Consider the following 19337-nt stretch of genomic DNA (forward strand, 5'->3'; position numbering starts at 1 on the left):
TTTTACACTGAAATTAAATTCTCCGCTATAGTATGATTCTTTCCACATCTAGCAATACGATAACTAATATATGAGTACGAGGCTTTAAGCTCATTTTCGTTATCTTTTGTTAGCTGACGATGGCCACCTCGTTCATCCGATCTCAACGTCTGTGACTTTTGGTTGTGGGACTATCTGAAACGCATGGACATGTTCCTGATTTAGCAATCTTGAAAGACAGAATATCGCAGCATGTAAGATAAATCAATGCATATCTGTTGCATTCCGCTGTAGAAAATGTCATTCACAGAATGCAGTTCTTAGGACATCTGAAAGTGGATATGCTGAACCACATCTATAAGTTATACAAACACGAAAACTGATTTGCCGTCTCTTCAAACCATTACTGTTTAATTCATCCCTAACCACACGCTTATAGCGCCAAATATCCTCTGGTTTGTAGAATTCTGCACTATTTTTTATCTTCTGTAAATCAAAACCCGGTATTCCAGAGTGTACTTCCAAGTTTGGTTAAATTTTGTCCAATACATTTTTCGCTACAGAACTCTGAACACTTACTCTTTAATTATGGCCATCCTGTATAACAAAATAACAATTTTGTTATACAGGACGGCCATACATTTGTTATACAGAAAAGCCCAGTGCCCTCGCTAAAAGCGAGGGCACTGGGCTTTCCTCGAGATTAAATAACGAAGGAAACGAGCTCCGCCACTGGTCATAATTCAATTAATTTCACAACTTTTGACTTATATCTTGTCTTACACTGTTGACGTAAGTTGACAAGTTATATAATAACAACTAAGGATTTCAGTGATCATTATCCACTAGAGATATATCTGTTCTGATTACACAATAATATTGAGGATTAAAATAACCAGATTTTTGTCTACAGCGAAACCATGCCTCAGATGAGCAATTCGTGAAGAGGTTTTTTACAGATTGAATCTCTTATTAATCTTCAAATTGTTTCAATTCTTAAACATTTTTATTTTGTATTTACATCTTCATATTATCGCACGACCAACCATACATACTGCAACAGTTACATTTGATTTTCTATTAATATTATTGGGAATAACATTAATTTTGCGTTATTTACAGTGCCAATATTACACGAGGACAAGAGTACGGGTGGGATTACAAGGAGAAGAGGAGCTATCAAACATCAAAAAGTTCATGAGGCCAGAGGTCACAGGTTCATCGCAAAGTTTTTCCGGCAACCAACATTCTGTGCCTTTTGCAAAGATTTTCTTTGGTAAGTGATTTTGAAAATTTTTTAAAACCTTTAAAACGAATACATATGATCGAGGACATTTAAAATAAGTAACAAATGAGCACGTGACAAAAATTAGTTCTGAAAATATTTAAGTAAAATATTTAAGGGGAAAAAAAAAACCTTCCTAATAACTATTAAGTCAATCATGGACAGAGTGTAAATCATGAAATATAATGAATCCACAAGTGTCGAAAAAACTGAAGAGTAAATGTGTCCAGAATAGCTACAGGTATGATTTAAATAACATGAATTAATATTCATATTATTGCCTGTTGTGAGACTATTGACTGGCATATTGGAGACCTGAAGTAATTTCATGTTTGGTTTGTAGAGCAGCGTTTGCAGATTATAAAAAAAATGTAAAATTAATAATAAAATTATGAAATAATCCCTATCTCACTCACTGCTAATGTGCTATAGTATGGTTTACAGAATTTCATGAGTTGACAGTCAGATTTTTTAAAAAAATATGTTTTTTTTAATTAAAAAAACCATTCAAGTCTTCAATTTTGTGTTTTAAAAAACTCCCCTCTCGTCTTCGACTTCTTTCTAAAAAAAAAAGATTGCTGGATAAAAGCTGCGTCTTTGCCAAAGTTAATCAAAACTCACAAGAACAAAACAAAGCGAAAGTTATAACAAAATAAAACTCTTAGGTAAGAGTCTCTTCTTCCATTTGGGAAGAAGAATTTAAGGAAAAAAATAAAAAAATTTTCATGCTCATCCGCCAAGAATATATGGTCTTCACAAGATTCATAAACAGGTGTTCCATTAAGACCAGTAGTAGACTGTATTGGCTGTCCCACATATAAAGTTTCTAAATACTTATCTACTTTATTATCTTCATTTACTGGAAAATCTATTTCTCACATCAAGAACTCTTCAGATTTTAAAACAAAAGTTTGTAATCTACATTTAGAAACTTCAGATATTTTTTTAGTCTCGATACAGTATCTTTTTCACAAGCATTATTTTGGAAAATACTATTAAGTTACTTAAAAAAGATTTCCCTCCTAATATCACCAAACCGTTTGACTTTGTAATCCACTCTGGTTATTTCAGTGTTCAAGACAAGTTATACGAACAAGTTGAAGGAACAGTCATGGTTAGTCCTATCTCTCATACCTTACAAATTATTACATTGATCATTTTGAAGATCTCCTCCTTAAAGACGTTTATCCTAAACCTGCAGTTTGGTACAGATATGTAGATAATATATTTGCAATATGGAAAGATTCATCATCAAATTTAAAAGTATTCGTTTCAAAAATAAATACGATTCATCCGAGAATTCAGTTTACTTTAGAAGAAAAAAAAAGCATCTACTTTTTTTAGATATTTTAATTCTGCGACAACAGATGGTATTTTACAATTTTCTGTTTTTAGAAAAAGAAACTCATACCAATCGCTATTATCCATGCGAATTCTCATCATCATCCTAATCAAAAGATTGGAACTATTAAAATTCTGTTATATGGTACTTATTTGTTCCACTAAAGACCTTTTACATCAAGAATTGAATTATATCAAATCTGCTTTTATGAAAAACGACTTTAAATGAATCTTTTATTAAGAAAGCCTTGAACAGCATTAGACAACCGCTCTCTCCACCTCTCGAAGATATCACTCGGATTCTCCTTACTTATATTAAAGGGATTTCTGAACGTATAACTAAATTCTAAAACCTCTTAATATTGTAATGTCCTTTCGTTTTGTCGAGATTTCGACCTTCGTTTCTTTACCTAAAGACAAGCTTTCTTCACTCAATCTTCCAGGTATCTACGAGATTCCATGATCCTGTAGTTTGTCTTACTTTGGACAGTCTGGCAGATTTCTGCATCTATTCGTCTTGAGGAACATAAATCTTACATTCTTTACCATGAACCGGAACAGTCTCACCAAGCAGAACATACCATCTCAACCAAACAGAGTTTATTGGAACAAAACTAAGGTTTTACATAGAAGTAGATTCCTCATAGAGCGCTTATATAAAGAGAGTTATGAGACCTTTCTACACCGATCGAGAACTTAAACAAATCTGATAGTCTTTGGTTATCCCTTTTATGGGAAATATGATTACAACATTTTTATGCAAATTCCTGATTATTATTATAATTTTATATAAAATTGGGAATTTTACTGACCATTTGTTGTCCTATTAATGTTATAGTTTTGAAAATAATTCTTCAATTATAATTTTATATTATTTTAAATGTTCTGAGGATGTCTATGAAACATGGCGAAAATTTTACAAGTATTAAATTTATCTCACTTAAGCTTTAGTTTCCGTCTTCAATTTTTCTAAAAATGTTTGGAGCTTAGTGCTATATTTCAAGACTAAAGGTTGAATATGATTATATTCGAAACCTTCATGAGAAGTAAATGAACCTGTTAATTACTATTGGTTTATTTTTCTATTCATACACGGTTCAGTGTACCGGAAATGCATCCAATGTATCATATGTTTGAATTTCGCTTACGGGTATTAGTATAATTGATTGCTCTACTTTCACGAACAAACAATCTCTATTAAACTAAAGTAATAACGAAGTAGGATGATTGACAAATACGAGTAAGTAAAAAAAAAAATGCGATTTTTTGTCAGCCGTCATTATATTTCCATTAGGGGCAAGGTATAGAAAAGTAGGACATATTGAACAAGAAGTTAAATAATTTTTCATTTGAGTTTCGATTGATATTTTAAGAAAAAAAAAAGATTTACTACCTTTCGTATCATTCCCAAAGGTTATGGCAAATGGAGGTTTCATTTTTAAAGAACATCGTTTCCGAATTCTCTCCGAAATCATATAATTGAAACTCAGAGTGTTTCCAAATTAATTCTTTAAAAATTTAACGGCAATTAAGCGTACCCCCATTCAATGTTTTCGTACATTAAGTGAGAATGCATACAAGTAAGAATCCTTTTTTCTTATCGAAATTTTAATTTTAATTTTATTACTTTTAATAATAATAATAATAATAGTAATAATAATAATAATAATAATAATAATAATTATTATTATTATTATTATTATTATTATTATCGACTTTCCACCAAAAAACTAGAGCAGCAACAGTGTAAATACCCAAATTATCCAATTTTTCGCTTTATAGTTTTATAATACGTGTAATGTTACTACTGTGCGTAATCGAGGTCATTTCGGTTTCATATCTATAGAGGAATCCGTTAAAAAATGATATAGCAACTGTCCGAGTAACTCAGTGTTGTAAAAATCAAACAAATGAACCATATGTTGACTATGCTAAAAAATGTTTTCCATTATTTTTCCCAAGAAAAGAAAAGAAAAAAAATCGCATAGAATAACAAACTATTTTCTAGAGTTTTGCCAAAATGTTTTAGTTTTACTTCATCGAGATAATTACATGAATAAACTGAAAAACTAGAAAACAATCAGAAACGGTAAGAACTTTAGTGAAAATAAGTGAACAAGGTTAAACAATGGAAAGCGTGCATTCGCTATTGCGTTGGCTGCTGGTTCGTGGATCTCTCTCTCTCTATATTGCAAGTAGATACGAGTATGTCGTGATGAATTAATGAAGACCAAACTTGATGTAAAATCAACCCTTGTTTTTTGTTGTACTACAGAAGGTTTCATCATTTCAATTGATTCTTTGAACGCTCTTGAAAAAAAAAAAAAAACGATAATCTACGCGAAACATTTTTGTTTGTTGCCACATGCTACTTGATGTTCTGTTTCTGATGTATGTGCTGTTAGCCCCCCCTGATTTGTGTCTGCTTTCGTTTTCAACGTCCTTGAAATATTCCAAGAGGCGTCGCTCTCCAGATCGACCTCTCTGTCCTATGTGGTGTAGCCCACAACTGCAACTAATCTTGTAGACACCTGGTTTTGTAAGTGACGGATATGGGGGTTTAGGACGATTCAGGAGATTAGAGATCTTGTTGATTGGATAGAAGGCGACCTTTAAATTTGTTGGTGAAGCAACCTTGCGATTTTATCTGTGACTGATTGAGAATCACTGCTCCTTTATAGACTTGTTTGTTCCTCCTCTTGTTTTGGAGGTTAAAACAGAATTTTGTTTTGACTAATGCTCTGTTATAGTCATTTTTGGAAGGACTAAAATAAGACACTCTAGCTTTTAATTTCTTTTGTCTATGTTGGTGGAAATTCTGCAGGCGCTATCACGTAGGGAACCGATGATGCCTGTTTTTTGACTGGGTGGTGATGAGATGTGATGAGTGTATCCGAAATCGGGAAAGGGCTATTTGTTTCTAATTCAGCAGTGAATTTAATTCGAGGATAAACTAGTTGAGGTATCCGAACAAAATGCATTTAACTTCTCAGTCTACAAGAAGCCAACAAACACAGGATGTTACCTGCAAGGCACATCTCATCACCACCCAGCGCGAAAAAAATAGCCATCATCCGTTGCTTACGTGATAGTACCAAATCCAACGAACGATCATGCTTCGACAGTGCAGAATGATGTTTTTTTTCATTTTCCGTGCACTAAAAATGGAGTAGTATGATAACTGTGCAAATATGCTGCCATCTGATGTGCAAAAAAACAAGTTATCTTGAAACGAACAGAAGAGAGCGTTTGAGTCAAAATTTAAGATGAAAAGTAGTTGATATATATATGTAATCAGATATTAATTTTTCGAAATATTTTTGGAATGAGGAGAGTACTGAAAGCATTATAATATATGCTCATCAGGTGTATATTCACCGACAGAAGTTTTTATGCGTTTAACCAACTGCATTATTGTACACCGAAAGATGAACACAAATTGTGTTCAATTTTTGATATAATTCATCCTTTGATTTAAACATGAAAAATGTGATTAACTACACGAAAATATATACGAGGTAGCAATCATATTCAAAGAGACGCTGTCATGATCACTCATTCAAGTATGGGCAAAAAAAAATATATATATACGATATAAGGGAATTTTTGATTTAATAGAAACATCCATTCGCCAATCTCTCTCTCTTTCTCTCCGAATAGTATGCCGCCAATAGATAGCTTTTGCTGACGAGAAAGAATATTTTTATTCAGCAACTAGTAAATGGCTTTCAATAATACTATATCATAACACTATTCATATACAACAAAGTTCCTTCATCATTTGATGGAGGATGGTGCTATAATGAATATAGTATTATTGAACTTAAAGATTTCAGAGAAAAGAAGAAATGATTTTATCTGCTGTTTGATTATGTTCCAAATAGAGTCATATATCCTTAGGATATTGACATGAATAGAATTAATGCTAAGGATTTTTTTTTTTTTTTGTGGAACTTAGTTGAGCCATTTGTTTTTGAGACCGAATATATTATAAGATAAAAATGACGTTTGTTAACTCCACGTACGCGTTCTAATTCTTAAAAAATTGGATTGCGGACGTTAAAACATTAAACACAGCCCTCCTATTTTAACATATATGCACACAAATTAAAAATGTATATATAAGTAAACAGAGACAGGTAATCTGCCAAGAAACGTAGCTTCATTTACATAAAAGAATGGTCCCACATAGCATTTATGATATGTCGATATTGAATTACAACATCGACATCGATTTGTGACTTAAAACCTAAACTTGTGTCCTGTTAAATTTATCTAAAAGAATAAAAACATATATCAAGAGCACTATGAAGAAATTAACAATCACAAAGTGGCATGTTCTTACTCCCCCCCCTTCCCACTTCCCAATGCACACACAAAATGGTAAGAGCTGGCGCAGTCTCTTATCCAGAATGAGAAGCTTATCCAAAAGCTGTTTTGCACGTAGCATAGGCCGCTGCAATTTTTGCTGACTTCGCTAGTCAGGCATCATCAATCATAGCCTTACTCTATACTGGTTCAAGGAGTACTCAGACATTAAGTGCGTTTCCGAGAGATCTTGAATGTATGTACCTTCTGGATTTCAACATATTTAAATTGTGTTTATTTTTTATTTTTTTCAGGGGATTCGGAAAACAAGGTTATCAGTGCCAATGTAAGTATCTTAGTTTTACTTTTTTTTACGAGTATCTATAACAATTAAAAAATATTTTCGTATATTACAGTGCCGCCATCTATTGCTTAAAATGAGCATTAGATATAAATCGATTCTGTCTTATTTTCCATATTCATTTATGGATACAGCTATTTTTGTATTCCGTATGTCAGTTTGTATTATATGAACTTTTCAAACTTTTCAGAAATTTTTCGATAAAAAAAATGAACAGATTTTTTAATATTAAATCACAACTGATTATTTTCTTAATGTTAGAAAAATGTAATATGCGATGATAGGAAAATGTGAATGCAATGAATCGGGTTATTTTTATAACCTAATTAATATTTTTGTATTTGTAAGAGTTTTAGCCTTTCTAATGAATATAAATGAAAACTAAACAACTAAAATTATTTAAAAATAGAGCGCGAATTTTAAAAATTTGAAGTGTTTGTTGTAATATCTGAATATATATATATATATATATATATATATGAACGTTAAATTTTTAATAGAAATCAGCTGCAGAAGATGGATTCTGGGGCTTTTTTTTCAGATTAGTTTTGTGCTATTTTACGACATGAAAGTGTACACCTCTTCATCCCCTTTGTGCTATACGCTAAAGCTATGCCTAACGAGGTTCTATAATCTGCATAGCATAAGTGCATCTGATGATATAATTTTTATGTACAAGCAAATTCGAACATGTGCTGATGAGTTGTTCAACAACTCATCAGCATGTACTCATCCTTAGACTTTTATGATATGCGTTTACCAGTATCATTTGCTTTTCGTTAATGAGGTTCACCGACGAACTCAGCAAGCTTTGTACTTGGAGTTTCATCTTTCCTAATATTCTGCAGTGATTGAGGTATAACAGAAGTTGAGAGATTCTTTATAACGACAAGCAGACTGCAATATAATAATTAAAGTTCCTCCATTTTATTTTAAACCGCAACATTAAGTATAGTAATTAAGGTTTATGTCTCTCTTGAATTTCATTCCCCTGCGAATGTATCAAGTTTCAAGTTAAACGTTTTATACTTTTAAAAGCTAATTATCGAAACTTTTTTTTTGCTAATTAACAACTAAAAATCACTACAATCTTGCTCTAAGTTTAAAACCGTTAGGCAGAACGTGTTCTTTTTTTAATTAAGACATCAAATGACTAAGAAGTTTCTCTCGGTAGTACAAAAATGTAACATACCATTCTAACCATAACTATGTTGATTGTAACCATAATGTTGATTGGTCAACTGGCAAGCTATCACATAGCTTCCAGTATACATATACACATGTTGAAGTTTATATGGAAACACTAATTTTTTTTTAATACAAACGTAAAATCCATTTTTGGCAGTGATTACAGTTAAAATGGACCACATGTTGAATAGTGGGATGGCCAGTGTTGCTCAACTGTTCAGCAAAATGGCATTAAATTACTGCAAAATTGGAAAATTGGTTTTGTTCACAATCGACATTCTGAGTCTGTTCATTTTAGCATTGTGCCGACAACTTTAACCTTCTGCGCGTCTATTTCACGGTCTTTGCAGTTTGACAAAGTACATTATCACGGATACTCTTAGAGCAGGCAAAGCAGTACAGTTTCAGACAAACGACAAGAGATTCTAGATCACACTGGGAGATGTACTATAATAGTCTTCACCATACTAATGGGATAATACGATCGACAGATAATATTCTCTGCTTAAAAAAACAAAAACAAAAAAATTTTTCCTATCAATTGCCGTAGAGTTTTCGTTCTTTCAATGTGCTTTTCGTTGTCCAGTCTAAGTTCTACACCACATTTCCGTTTTACCATAGAAGCTGGAACTAAAAGTAAAACTAAATATATAAAATTACGCATTAAGTGAACATTTTTAAAAAATCATAAATAACAACCAAAAGAAATGTTATTCAAATCTCTTCTTTGTAAGTCTGAAAAATCAACGGTAGTAATAATAGCATTCAATAAAATAATGATATACATACTATCCGATTAGGTTATTTGATTACTTACCTTATTTCAAGATTTTTTTCCACATAGTTGCAAATGTCACGATAGTTGCAATTTAACTTTACCGAATAAAGTTAAATTGCAACTATCGTGACATTTTAAAATACAATCACTCTATTCATGTATATCAACAAGAATGTATATTAATGTATATTATGATTCGCAACTACTAATATTTTCTTCATTAACGAGGTTCTTTGACCAACCAGAATGCTTTATACTTATCACCTTTCGTAATATTACACTGTGGAAACATCCCATTTCATCTGTATTTAATCGTAAATACGCGATCTGCATTGTCAATGAGCCTCATAATATCAACCAAGATTAGTTAATTCTGCTATTCGATGTACCATACTTGATAGGCAATGAATGCTAATAAGTGGGAGCCGTACATCTGGCCTGTGATAACATGCCAAAAGATCAATTACTTCCTGCACGTATGTATGTGGAGACGGTCTATTATCGCTACTGCTAAATCTACTGGTTCATGTAACGGTAAAAGATAAATTCTTTCGTGGTAAGAGTTGGGGTGGTGATGGTGTGTGTGTGTGGGGGGGGGGGGGGTTTCTATTACCGCTGCGCCCTGGCTTTCTATAATCCTCCTTACGTTCATTTTTTTAACAGGATTTTTTTTTTAGATCAATGCTTCTCTAGTAAATCCACCGAGAATCTGCCATTATCAATTCGGATAAATGGCAGATATATATATATATATATATATATATATATATATATACAGGCCCTCACACCTCTGAAATCTAGTGTTGAGAACGACGTCTATTTTCATAATAATCACATTAACTTAATGCAAAAAGGCTTCTATGACTCTTTGAAATAAATGAATGCAAAGTCATTTTATGTCTTTCCCGATTAATAAACCTTAATATTTTAATGGGGGCCAGTATTTATATTTTTATTATTTTTATATTTTATATTATATATTATTATTTTAAATAAATAAAAATATTTTAAAATGTAATATTATCTACTTAGAAATGCTTAAGAGTGTAATAACTTTATGTTAATACGATACCAGCTTGCTATAAAAATAGTTGAATTTACCAGTACGTAATTGGTAAATTTTCCTAGAGGTTTAGTGACAGACATCCCGTAGGTTGCACCGCCCCAAAGAGAAGGGATGTTTTGGGTTCATTAGTCAAAGTAAAGTATCGCCATTATGATTCAGCTTCTTAAGTGCCTGTTTACTTCAATAAATCAAGAACTGTAAAAAAATAATAGGTTCTCTATAAGGCTAAACTTTCTGTTTTTATTTTAAAATTATATGCATCGCAAGGAAGTTCATTTAGAAAATTATGTTACTATAGTTTATATTTTAAGAAATTTAAACAAGAATTAATGCTAGATAAAATATTTTTTTAAAAAAAAAGGGGGGGGGGCATAAATATTATTAAGATGGAAAAACTAATCATAATAAGCAAGCGAAAATAATAAAAAAAATGTCATCATCATAATATTAAGAAAAAGTGATTCCCATTGTTTGCTTCTCACGGAGTCTGCCATTTTCTCTTATTATATATTTTATCTATTATATAGTTAAAAGTAGTTCTCTTTAAACATGAATACAAGATACTTTCACACCATCTCTTTGTTTCCTTGAAAAAGTCTCTTTCAGCCTTGATACACCGTTGTTGCCAGTGTTCTTGAAGGTCGGAGAAACAGCAGCTGAAGGCATTTTCTGCACTGCTGCGCAGGTGCTCTGTTGTTACAGCTGTCTTTGCAGCTGAATATCAACGTGTGCGCGTTTATATATATATGCAACATAATGGTAATAAGATTTGTTGTTCATATTAGGAATACGTTGAATGTTGGCTAATTTCCGAGCTAAAGGAAAAGAAAGAAAGATACCAGTAAAATAAGAGGCTATAAAAGTGCGACACAAATGCAAAGTCCACTCTGAAACAAACTTTTTCACAAGAAAGTTTGTTTCTCTTGTGTTTGTCACAAGAGAGACAAACGTTCAAGAGAGAAGACAAAATTGAAGATTTGCCAAGGCATCGCTAAAAGGCATTTTCAGAAACAGTAAATAAGTTTTGAATTTGAAGAAACTGCTCAGAAATTAAGAAATCAGGTCTTTTTCTATAGATAGTGACGCAAGAAAATTATGAACATGGCATGATTAGCATTTGAAGATGATGCAAGTGTCTTGCTTCTGACCCTTTCCAAATCAGCACTCAAATTTACTTGCAGCGATATACTTCAAGCATAGTATAAGCAAACAGTTATGATACTAGGCATACTTTGCTGAAGAACTAAGACGTAGATAAAGGAGAAAAGTATGAAATGCTAATGGGAAAAGATTTTCCTACAAAATAAGTTTTGTTTCGGCGATGCGTGTACTATGCAAATTTAGTGGATTGGAAGAATGAAAACAATTAGGCACAGAAGTCACAAACTAGTAGTTTCGTGAAGCATTACTATTAGGTTCTGTCCAGTAGTAGCTTTTTCTTCAAAGATTATCTCACAACATTTTATAATGCTGAAATAATAGGCGAGGAAGATATCAAGAGTATTTGGTAATTGGTTCGGATTTTATGTTTTAGTAGTGATGTGAACGATCTGTGTGAGATTGATGGGGGCAGCAAATATTTCGGCATCTCTATTTGCTGGATTAATGCAGTTGAAAAAAAAAAAGAGGCTAATTGTAGTTGCGAACATTAAAATCTGTAAAGGAGAAGATTTTGCTATTAGGAAATTTGGATTGTCTTGATTAGAAAATCGAGATTTAAAGGAAATCAAAAGTTCAGAATGGCTAATATCATTAGGAGATAGCAGAAGAATTTGATAGAATGCAGCACAGGGAGAGATTTTGAGCTCAATAAGAGGAGATTCTAAGTTGTAAACTCTCTAACTGGTATATCAGATGAAACATATGCAACAATGGCACATTTGAATTGAAAAGGGTTAAACAGTTGGGAAAACTGAAATGAGTAGTTCTTGAAGAAACTAAAATCTGAGTTTCTTTTAGCAAAATTATATGTACTCTTTACAGTAATTATTATTTATGTAATTATTATTATTTTACTTGACTTTTAATAATTCTTTAAGTTTAGTTCGAACTGAGGGGATAAGGATGTAGCAATGAATTATGCGCTGAGTCACATGAACAATATCTATTCTCTCCAGTATTGGCCAGTTGACTTGTAGTTTCTTGAAGCATTACTATTAGGTTCTGTCCAGTAGCAGCCTTTTTCTCCAAAAGGAAGAAATGTTGGCTTTCTCCATGAAATTCAGATGCAATTCTGGAAATCGCACAGCTATTGCACTATGAAAAATGGAGATGCAAACTGGATCTCTGCATTTGAGTCCCAACTTGGTTTTTTGGCGCTTTCAGTTGTCCAATAAGCAAACTGAAAGATCATCATAATGAACAAGAAAATTAATCTAACGGCTTATCCAAAACTAATACGAGTACTCATTCAGAAATTTTGATCTCATGTCATTGCTGCCACTGTTTTTTTTTTTATTTTTTATATTGATCTCATACAAGAGAGGTCGAGGAACCCATGGGCACATCAGTGGTGTGCTTGTGGTGCAGATGAGGAAGGAAATAAGAAATTTGTTGATTTTTTTAAGAGTTCCAGGTTGTAATTGTGAATACTTCTTGAAGAAGGCTCTTCCAGAGGACAGAGGTAGAGGATGAGAAGAAGCAGATTCGGTGTGTTTGCATTTGCACACAGTAAGAGATGCTGGGCGGTTGCATCTCTTGTATTAACAGGTGCAACAGAAAATGAAGGAATGATGGTTGTCAATTCACTGGAGCAGTAACCATGGAGATGCCTGAAGAATAGACATAGTGCTGTGCGCTTGTGAGATACTGGTTGAAATAAGAGAGATCATCAGTGAGTTAACTGCACACCTCTGGTTGGTGTCAAGGATTTTAAGGGAAGGTGCATCCCAAACATGTGAGCAATATTATAGACATAAACGAATTTGGGATTTGTATACTGTATAGTTAGGAGTTGCTTGGGTATAAAATAGCTTTTTTGAACGAAAGAGAATTCCTAGTTTTTTGATGCTGAGAAACCTATTGATATGATGCTTAAGCCAGGAAAGACTGGAGGTAAACATTAGTCCACCCAGAAAGATCTGATCTTGTCTAGTGATTTCTATATTACGGAGAGTAAGACAGGTCAGCTGAAATCTCTTTTGCCTGAGGAAAGGTAAGACTCTGTTTTGGTGGCATTGAACATAATAAGGTTGTCCTAACTCCATTGGAGAATAGTATGTAGATCAAGGCACTAGTTGTAGATGATCTTGTAGCCTGGGATATCAGAGTACTGCATGGTTTGTCAAATTAATAGGATGGATGGAGAGTATTATCGTGTGCATTCTGTAGATGGAATTAGTAGTTATTATGAGTAGGTCATTTATGTACAGGAGAAAGAGAGTAGGTGATATGACAGAGCCTTCATGTACTCCAGCAGTGATGGTGAAGCTCGAAGAGAGGGAGCCATCTACCATGACTCGCAGAGAACGACCAGAAAGAATGCTGGCTATCCAGTTACAGAGGGTGGGAGGGAGACCGAAGGATGGCAATTTTTATAGTAGGCCTCGATGTCACACATGGGCGAAAGTTTTGGAAATTTCAAGGGCTACAACACAATCACACAACACAGCTGTGGATCTTGAATAGTAGAATTCGTACTAGTAGTCGCTGATTACTTGATGGGTAGTCGCTGATTACTTGATTACTAACTCCTCTACTGTAGGTAGTAGAGGAGTTAGCTATTAATCATACTTTAGAGAGGACAGATGTGACGGCAACTGATTGGTAGTTTGATGATAGTCTTCTATCACCCTTTTTTGGAATAGAATGGATATGAGATGATTCTATGCATTCGAATAAGTAAGAGATATGTATAATAAAATATATTATTATTATTATTATTATTATTATTATTATTATTATTATTATTATTATTATTATTATTATTATTATTATTATTATTATTATTATTATTATTATTTTCATATAATTGATACACAATCAAAACAGGATATCATATAAACAAAAATTTGACTGGTGATTCAGAACAATTCAGATTCTACCCAAGAATTTAAGAATAGTTCGTCAGGTAGCGTCGTAAAATATGGACTGTTCCAAGTAATACTGTTTTTTTTACGTCATATGGGGTCACTTCGTTGAGGTTTAATTGCTGTAAATAGTTGGATAGCTTCTTTGAAGTTGCACCAAGTGCACCGATAACTATTGGGATGATTTTGGTGTGTTCAAGCCACAGTCGGCCAACTTCGATTGCCAGATCTCGATATTTAGTAACTTTTTCCAGTTCTTTGTTGTTATCAGTGGATACTGCGATATAAATAATCCGAACCTCTCGATGTTCGATAATTGTGATGTCAGGTCTATTGTGTTCCAAATGCCGATCAGTTTGTATTCTAAAGTCCCACAGAATGTTTGCTGTTTCGTTTTCCAGTACAGTCCCTATTTTATGATGCCACCAGTTATCAGAAGTAGGAAAGGCATATTTTTTGCATACAAGCCAGTGAATTATTTTGGCCACTTGATCATGGCGGTATTTATAGTCAGTTTGAGCTATTTTGCTGCAGGCACTGATTAGATGTTCTACATCTAATCAGTGTAATTGATTATTATTATATTTTTAAAATTATTATAGTCTCATCTTTCTGATCGCATAATCTGCATTTGCTGTTATTATTGATGTTCAAAATTGTTGCTTTGATTGCATTAGTTTGTAATGCCTGTTCTTGAGCTGCTAGAATAAATCCTTCTGTTTCGTTTTTAATGTTACAATGTATTGTAGCCATTGCCACGTTTTGTTCACGTCAATTTTGTCCTCAGTATCGAAGAAATTGGCCATGCAAGGGTTTATTTTTTCAGCGCACATATCGGTTATTTTGTTATTCCTTTTTGTAATCGGATTTGTTTCCTGTTGCTTTTAGAAGTCCCTCTTGTGTAATTGCTTAAAAGCATTGGCGCAGAGCTATTGTCGATGTAACTTCTTAAACTAATTTACTTCTTCCACAGTCTGTCTCACTTGCAGCAGACCCCGTCCACCTATTCTCCTCGGTAGGTACAACCGGTCAACATCACTTCGTGGATGTAATGCATGATGCATTGTCATTAGTTTTCTAGTTTTGAGTTCCAGTTTGTCCAGGTCTTCTTTTGTCCGATCTATTATGCCAGCTGTATCGGATCAGCTGTATAGCCCAAGAATTCATTGCTCTAATTGTATTTAATCCATTTAGTTTGGTTTTCAGAATATTTCTAACTCTTTTGATGTATTCTGATGCTGCCTGTTGTTTACCTTTCGAGTGGAGAATATCATTGGCTTCTAATATTCCTAGGTATTTATAGTGTTCGTCAGCTGAAATTGCTTTTATATATTTCTCTTGATCAAAATTAAAACTGCTAGTGTCATTAATTTTTCCTCGTTTAATAGATAAAATTGTGCATTTATCTAAACCAAATTCCATGTTGATGTCCTGACTGAAAATACGAACTATGTTCAATAAAGAGTCTATTTGCTGGGCCGATTTTCCATATAACTTTAAGTCATCCATATACAACAGATGGGAAATTTTAATATTACATTTGAGAATTTCATATCCAAGTTTTGTTTTCTTCAGAATCATAGACAAAGGTATCAAAAAAAAAAATGTTGAAGAGCAATGGTGACAAGGAATCACCTTGGAAAATTCCACGTTTAATGCTGATATCTCCAAATCATTCATTATTCATTATTAATGTTGTTTTCCATGATTTCATAGCAGTAGCCAGAAACGAACATATGTTTTTGCTAATCTAATGCTTTCTTGTAGTCTACCCATGCCATGTTTAAGTTAGTTTGTCGTCATTTTGAGTTTCTGAGAATCATTTTATTAATAAGGATCTGTCTTTTGTTCCTCTAGATGTTTGAAAACTGCCTTTTTATTCAATCGGCTAAATCTTATTATCTGATAAGTAGTGGTATATGGAATTTGCTATGATTGCTGTGAACAGCTTAAGCATAGTTGGTAGGCATATTATTGGACGACAGTTACTTGGGGTGTGCACCCTTATCTTTCATGAAGAGAAAAGTGCGCCCAGATATCATCCAGTCTTCCACTGAACCTGACTGCAACAAATAATTAAATTCTTCTGCCATTCAATTATGTAGACTGGTTAGATGCTTTAACCAAAATCCATGCAGTTCGTCTTTGCCAGGTGCACTCCAGTTTTTTAATTTTCTAGCTTGAGCACTGAGCATTTCTTTAGTGATAATGACATTTTGCATTTATTTTTGTTTAATTTCTGACTCTATTTCCTTAATCAATGAGGCATCTTTATTGTGTTCGATAGGATTATCCCAGATTGACTTCCAAAATTTGAGTGTTTATTCTTTTCCTGGTGAATGATGGTTTGCATTTGTATTTCTCTGGAGAGACTGAAAGAACTGACGTTGGTTCTGTAGAAATTGCATATTTTGTACATATTGGTTTATTCTTGCTTCATATCTTTTAATTTTCTGAGCAGTCGCTGTTAGTCTTTGTTTTAGCTCTTCGGTAACTTCAGCAATTGTTTTGTTGGCCAAATTATATGTGTTAATCAGTTTGTTTTTATGTTATTATTTTTCAGCCGTCCTTCTTTAAAATTCTTTAAGTTGCTCAGATTAGCTCGATGTTTGTTGACTTTTCGTTCTAACCGGATTTTCCATGGTGCAGATTGTTTCATCCTTGACTTTTTGCTCTTTTTGCTCTTTCGGTTTGCAACCAAGCTTCACTGAAATGATATAGGCTGTGCTGTATAGGAGCTGATTTGTTTCCTTTCTACTGTTGGTTGTGATTGTTTCAATTACAGCATTTGCATCTAAGAGGAAGTGTTTTAGCTTAGATTTTTGTAAAGCTTTTAATGGTGGTAGTCTTATACGGTCATTTATGCAGTTCATATGTTCCAATATCCCTGACTTCATTTTACACTGCACTTCTGTTAAAACATTCTCATGTATGTCGTCAGTTTAATGTTTACTGAGTTGAATTCCAAAGTTTGATATAGCTACCTCCTGATGATTTGCTGTTACTGGAGTTGTTGGTTTATTACGTAATTCTTGCAGCTAAGTTCAGTAAATATTTTTTACGGAAAATGAAATTCTTTTGGTCCATAAGTCTTTGTTCTGTTATTGCAGATTGTGGGGAATTTTTGTTTCCAAATTAAATGCATACGCTTTCTGAAACCTCGTTTCCCCGGTATTGATCTGTAAAAACATTTCATAACTTCTCTGTTTTCTTCGACAGTCCATTTTTTTACGTTTGGGTTTTTCCAGTCGCTTTTCAGCTTCCTGCCCTGATTACCCAGCAAGGAGAGCTGGGTCCTGTAGCCCACTTGTCGCCCGATGCCCTGGATTGCCAACATCTGACGCAGTTCTTGATGACCGGGGCGTCGACTGATCCTTTTCACCATTAAGATGGAAGATGGAACACTGTTAGTCTGGCTCCTCAGTTGAGACCTGTGTGACAAGGGTGGTCCTGCTGGCAGCTATATGATACCGCCAGAATAGCTCTCAACATCACTGAAGCACGCAAGCTCCACCGCCACGACAAGGCCGTGTTCCTTCGGGGGCTTATTATTATTATTATTAAGAGAGACCTCCAGGGAGTCAGCGATTCATCGAGGGAGGCCACATACTACACGCACCAGCTATCATACTTGTTCTTGAATTCATTCACACTGCTTGCACTCACAACTTCCAATGGCAATCCATTCCAATCACGCATCACCTTATGACAGAAAAATCTATCCCTCACCCCCCTTCTTAGCGGCATTCATCCTGAGCTTCCAAGGATGGTCTCTTGTCCTTTTCCCACCCTCCATAAAAGGAAAAATTCCATCTGCAGTATTGAAATCCTGTAGGACCTTTTCAGAAGTTTGTAAGTTTCGATGATATCACCCCTCTCTCTCCTGTTTGCTTTGCACAATAGCTCAAGTGTAGAGACGATTATAGAGACAATTATGGAGACGATGCAGGACGGGTCTTAGCTCTGGAGCACAGTGTTGAGAACAACTGGGGAGATGCCAAGACGTTTTAGTATCCAAGTTATTTAATAGTCTTCCTATGGTTTTTTTTTTTTTTTTTTGTAGAAATACAATAGAAGGCATAGTGCTTGGATTCCGGTATGGTATGAGATAATTTCCCTTGGCTGTCTATGCAGGAGTTTGAGTAAAAGAATGATGTCAGGTCAGCTTTGTCTTTTGGTGAAGTAACAGTGATCAGGATGAGCACAAGTGGAATTGCAAGAGAACAGAAATTGCGTCCAACGCCCTTAGCTAGCAAGCAGTAGTCACAGCTTCCATTTGGATAGAAGGTGAGTTTTCTGCTAGTGGCCTTTATGAAATCGGATTTGGATCCACTGATGATTGATTTCCTTATGTTGCACGCTTTGGTATAGGCAGAGTATGAAGTGAGTTCTTGATGCAAGCCACAATTGATGAGGTAAGCTGAATGTTTTTTCTTTGACTGCTTTGACACATTCACGGTTGAACTATGGCTTGGAAAGTGGGCGTGAAACGTGGAATATTAGTTGAATGGGGGATGAAGGCTTTCATACCAGTGAGAATAATTTCTATGACTCAGGTGATTGAAAGCAATAGTTAGACCAAGGAAAGGACGAGTAGAAATTCCGGAGGTCATTTGTAGCGTCAGAAGATGCGAGGTCGGGAGTGATTGGAGTACGGCGTTCTGTGAGAGGAGACTTGTACGAGATAGTGATGTGACTTGCCGAGAGGAGAGGAGAAGTGACCTCTACAGTGTATCTGTACCTGGAAGGAGAGCTGGTCAAAAAACGATACAGATTATTTGGAGAGGGAAGAGGGTTATCAGAGATTTCACTGGGTAAATGTACAATTTATGTTTGGTCATTACTTAAAGCAAAGACTTCTGTTCTTGTCCTGTTCGGTCAGTGGTGTTGGCGTAGGGGAGCCAGTTGGAATTGTGGACGTTGAGATCGCCAAGGAAGATCACCTCACCATTTGGATAACCGGATTACAGGTGGTCAAGTGTCATGAAAAGGAATGCGAAGAG

At 34.3% G+C, this 19337-nt stretch overlaps 1 protein-coding gene across 1 annotated transcript in view; it reads left to right on the plus strand.

Annotated features, from left to right (window-relative positions):
- LOC150110130 (protein kinase C-like 1) overlaps positions 1 to 19337 on the plus strand; it is a 110480-nt gene that overhangs the window by 70165 nt on the left and 20978 nt on the right. Inside the window, exons 6-7 of the mRNA XM_090415784.1 lie at positions 1102 to 1255; positions 7228 to 7259. Coding sequence (XP_090271910.1) covers positions 1102 to 1255; positions 7228 to 7259 — 186 coding nt within the window. The remainder of the gene's footprint in view (positions 1 to 1101; positions 1256 to 7227; positions 7260 to 19337) is intronic.

The sequence above is a fragment of the Typopeltis vanoorti genome, chromosome 1 (genome assembly GCF_054136105.1).
Source record: "Typopeltis vanoorti isolate ZY-2024b chromosome 1, IOZ_Tvanoo_1.0, whole genome shotgun sequence".
Classification (NCBI taxonomy): Eukaryota; Metazoa; Arthropoda; class Arachnida; order Uropygi; family Thelyphonidae; genus Typopeltis; species Typopeltis vanoorti.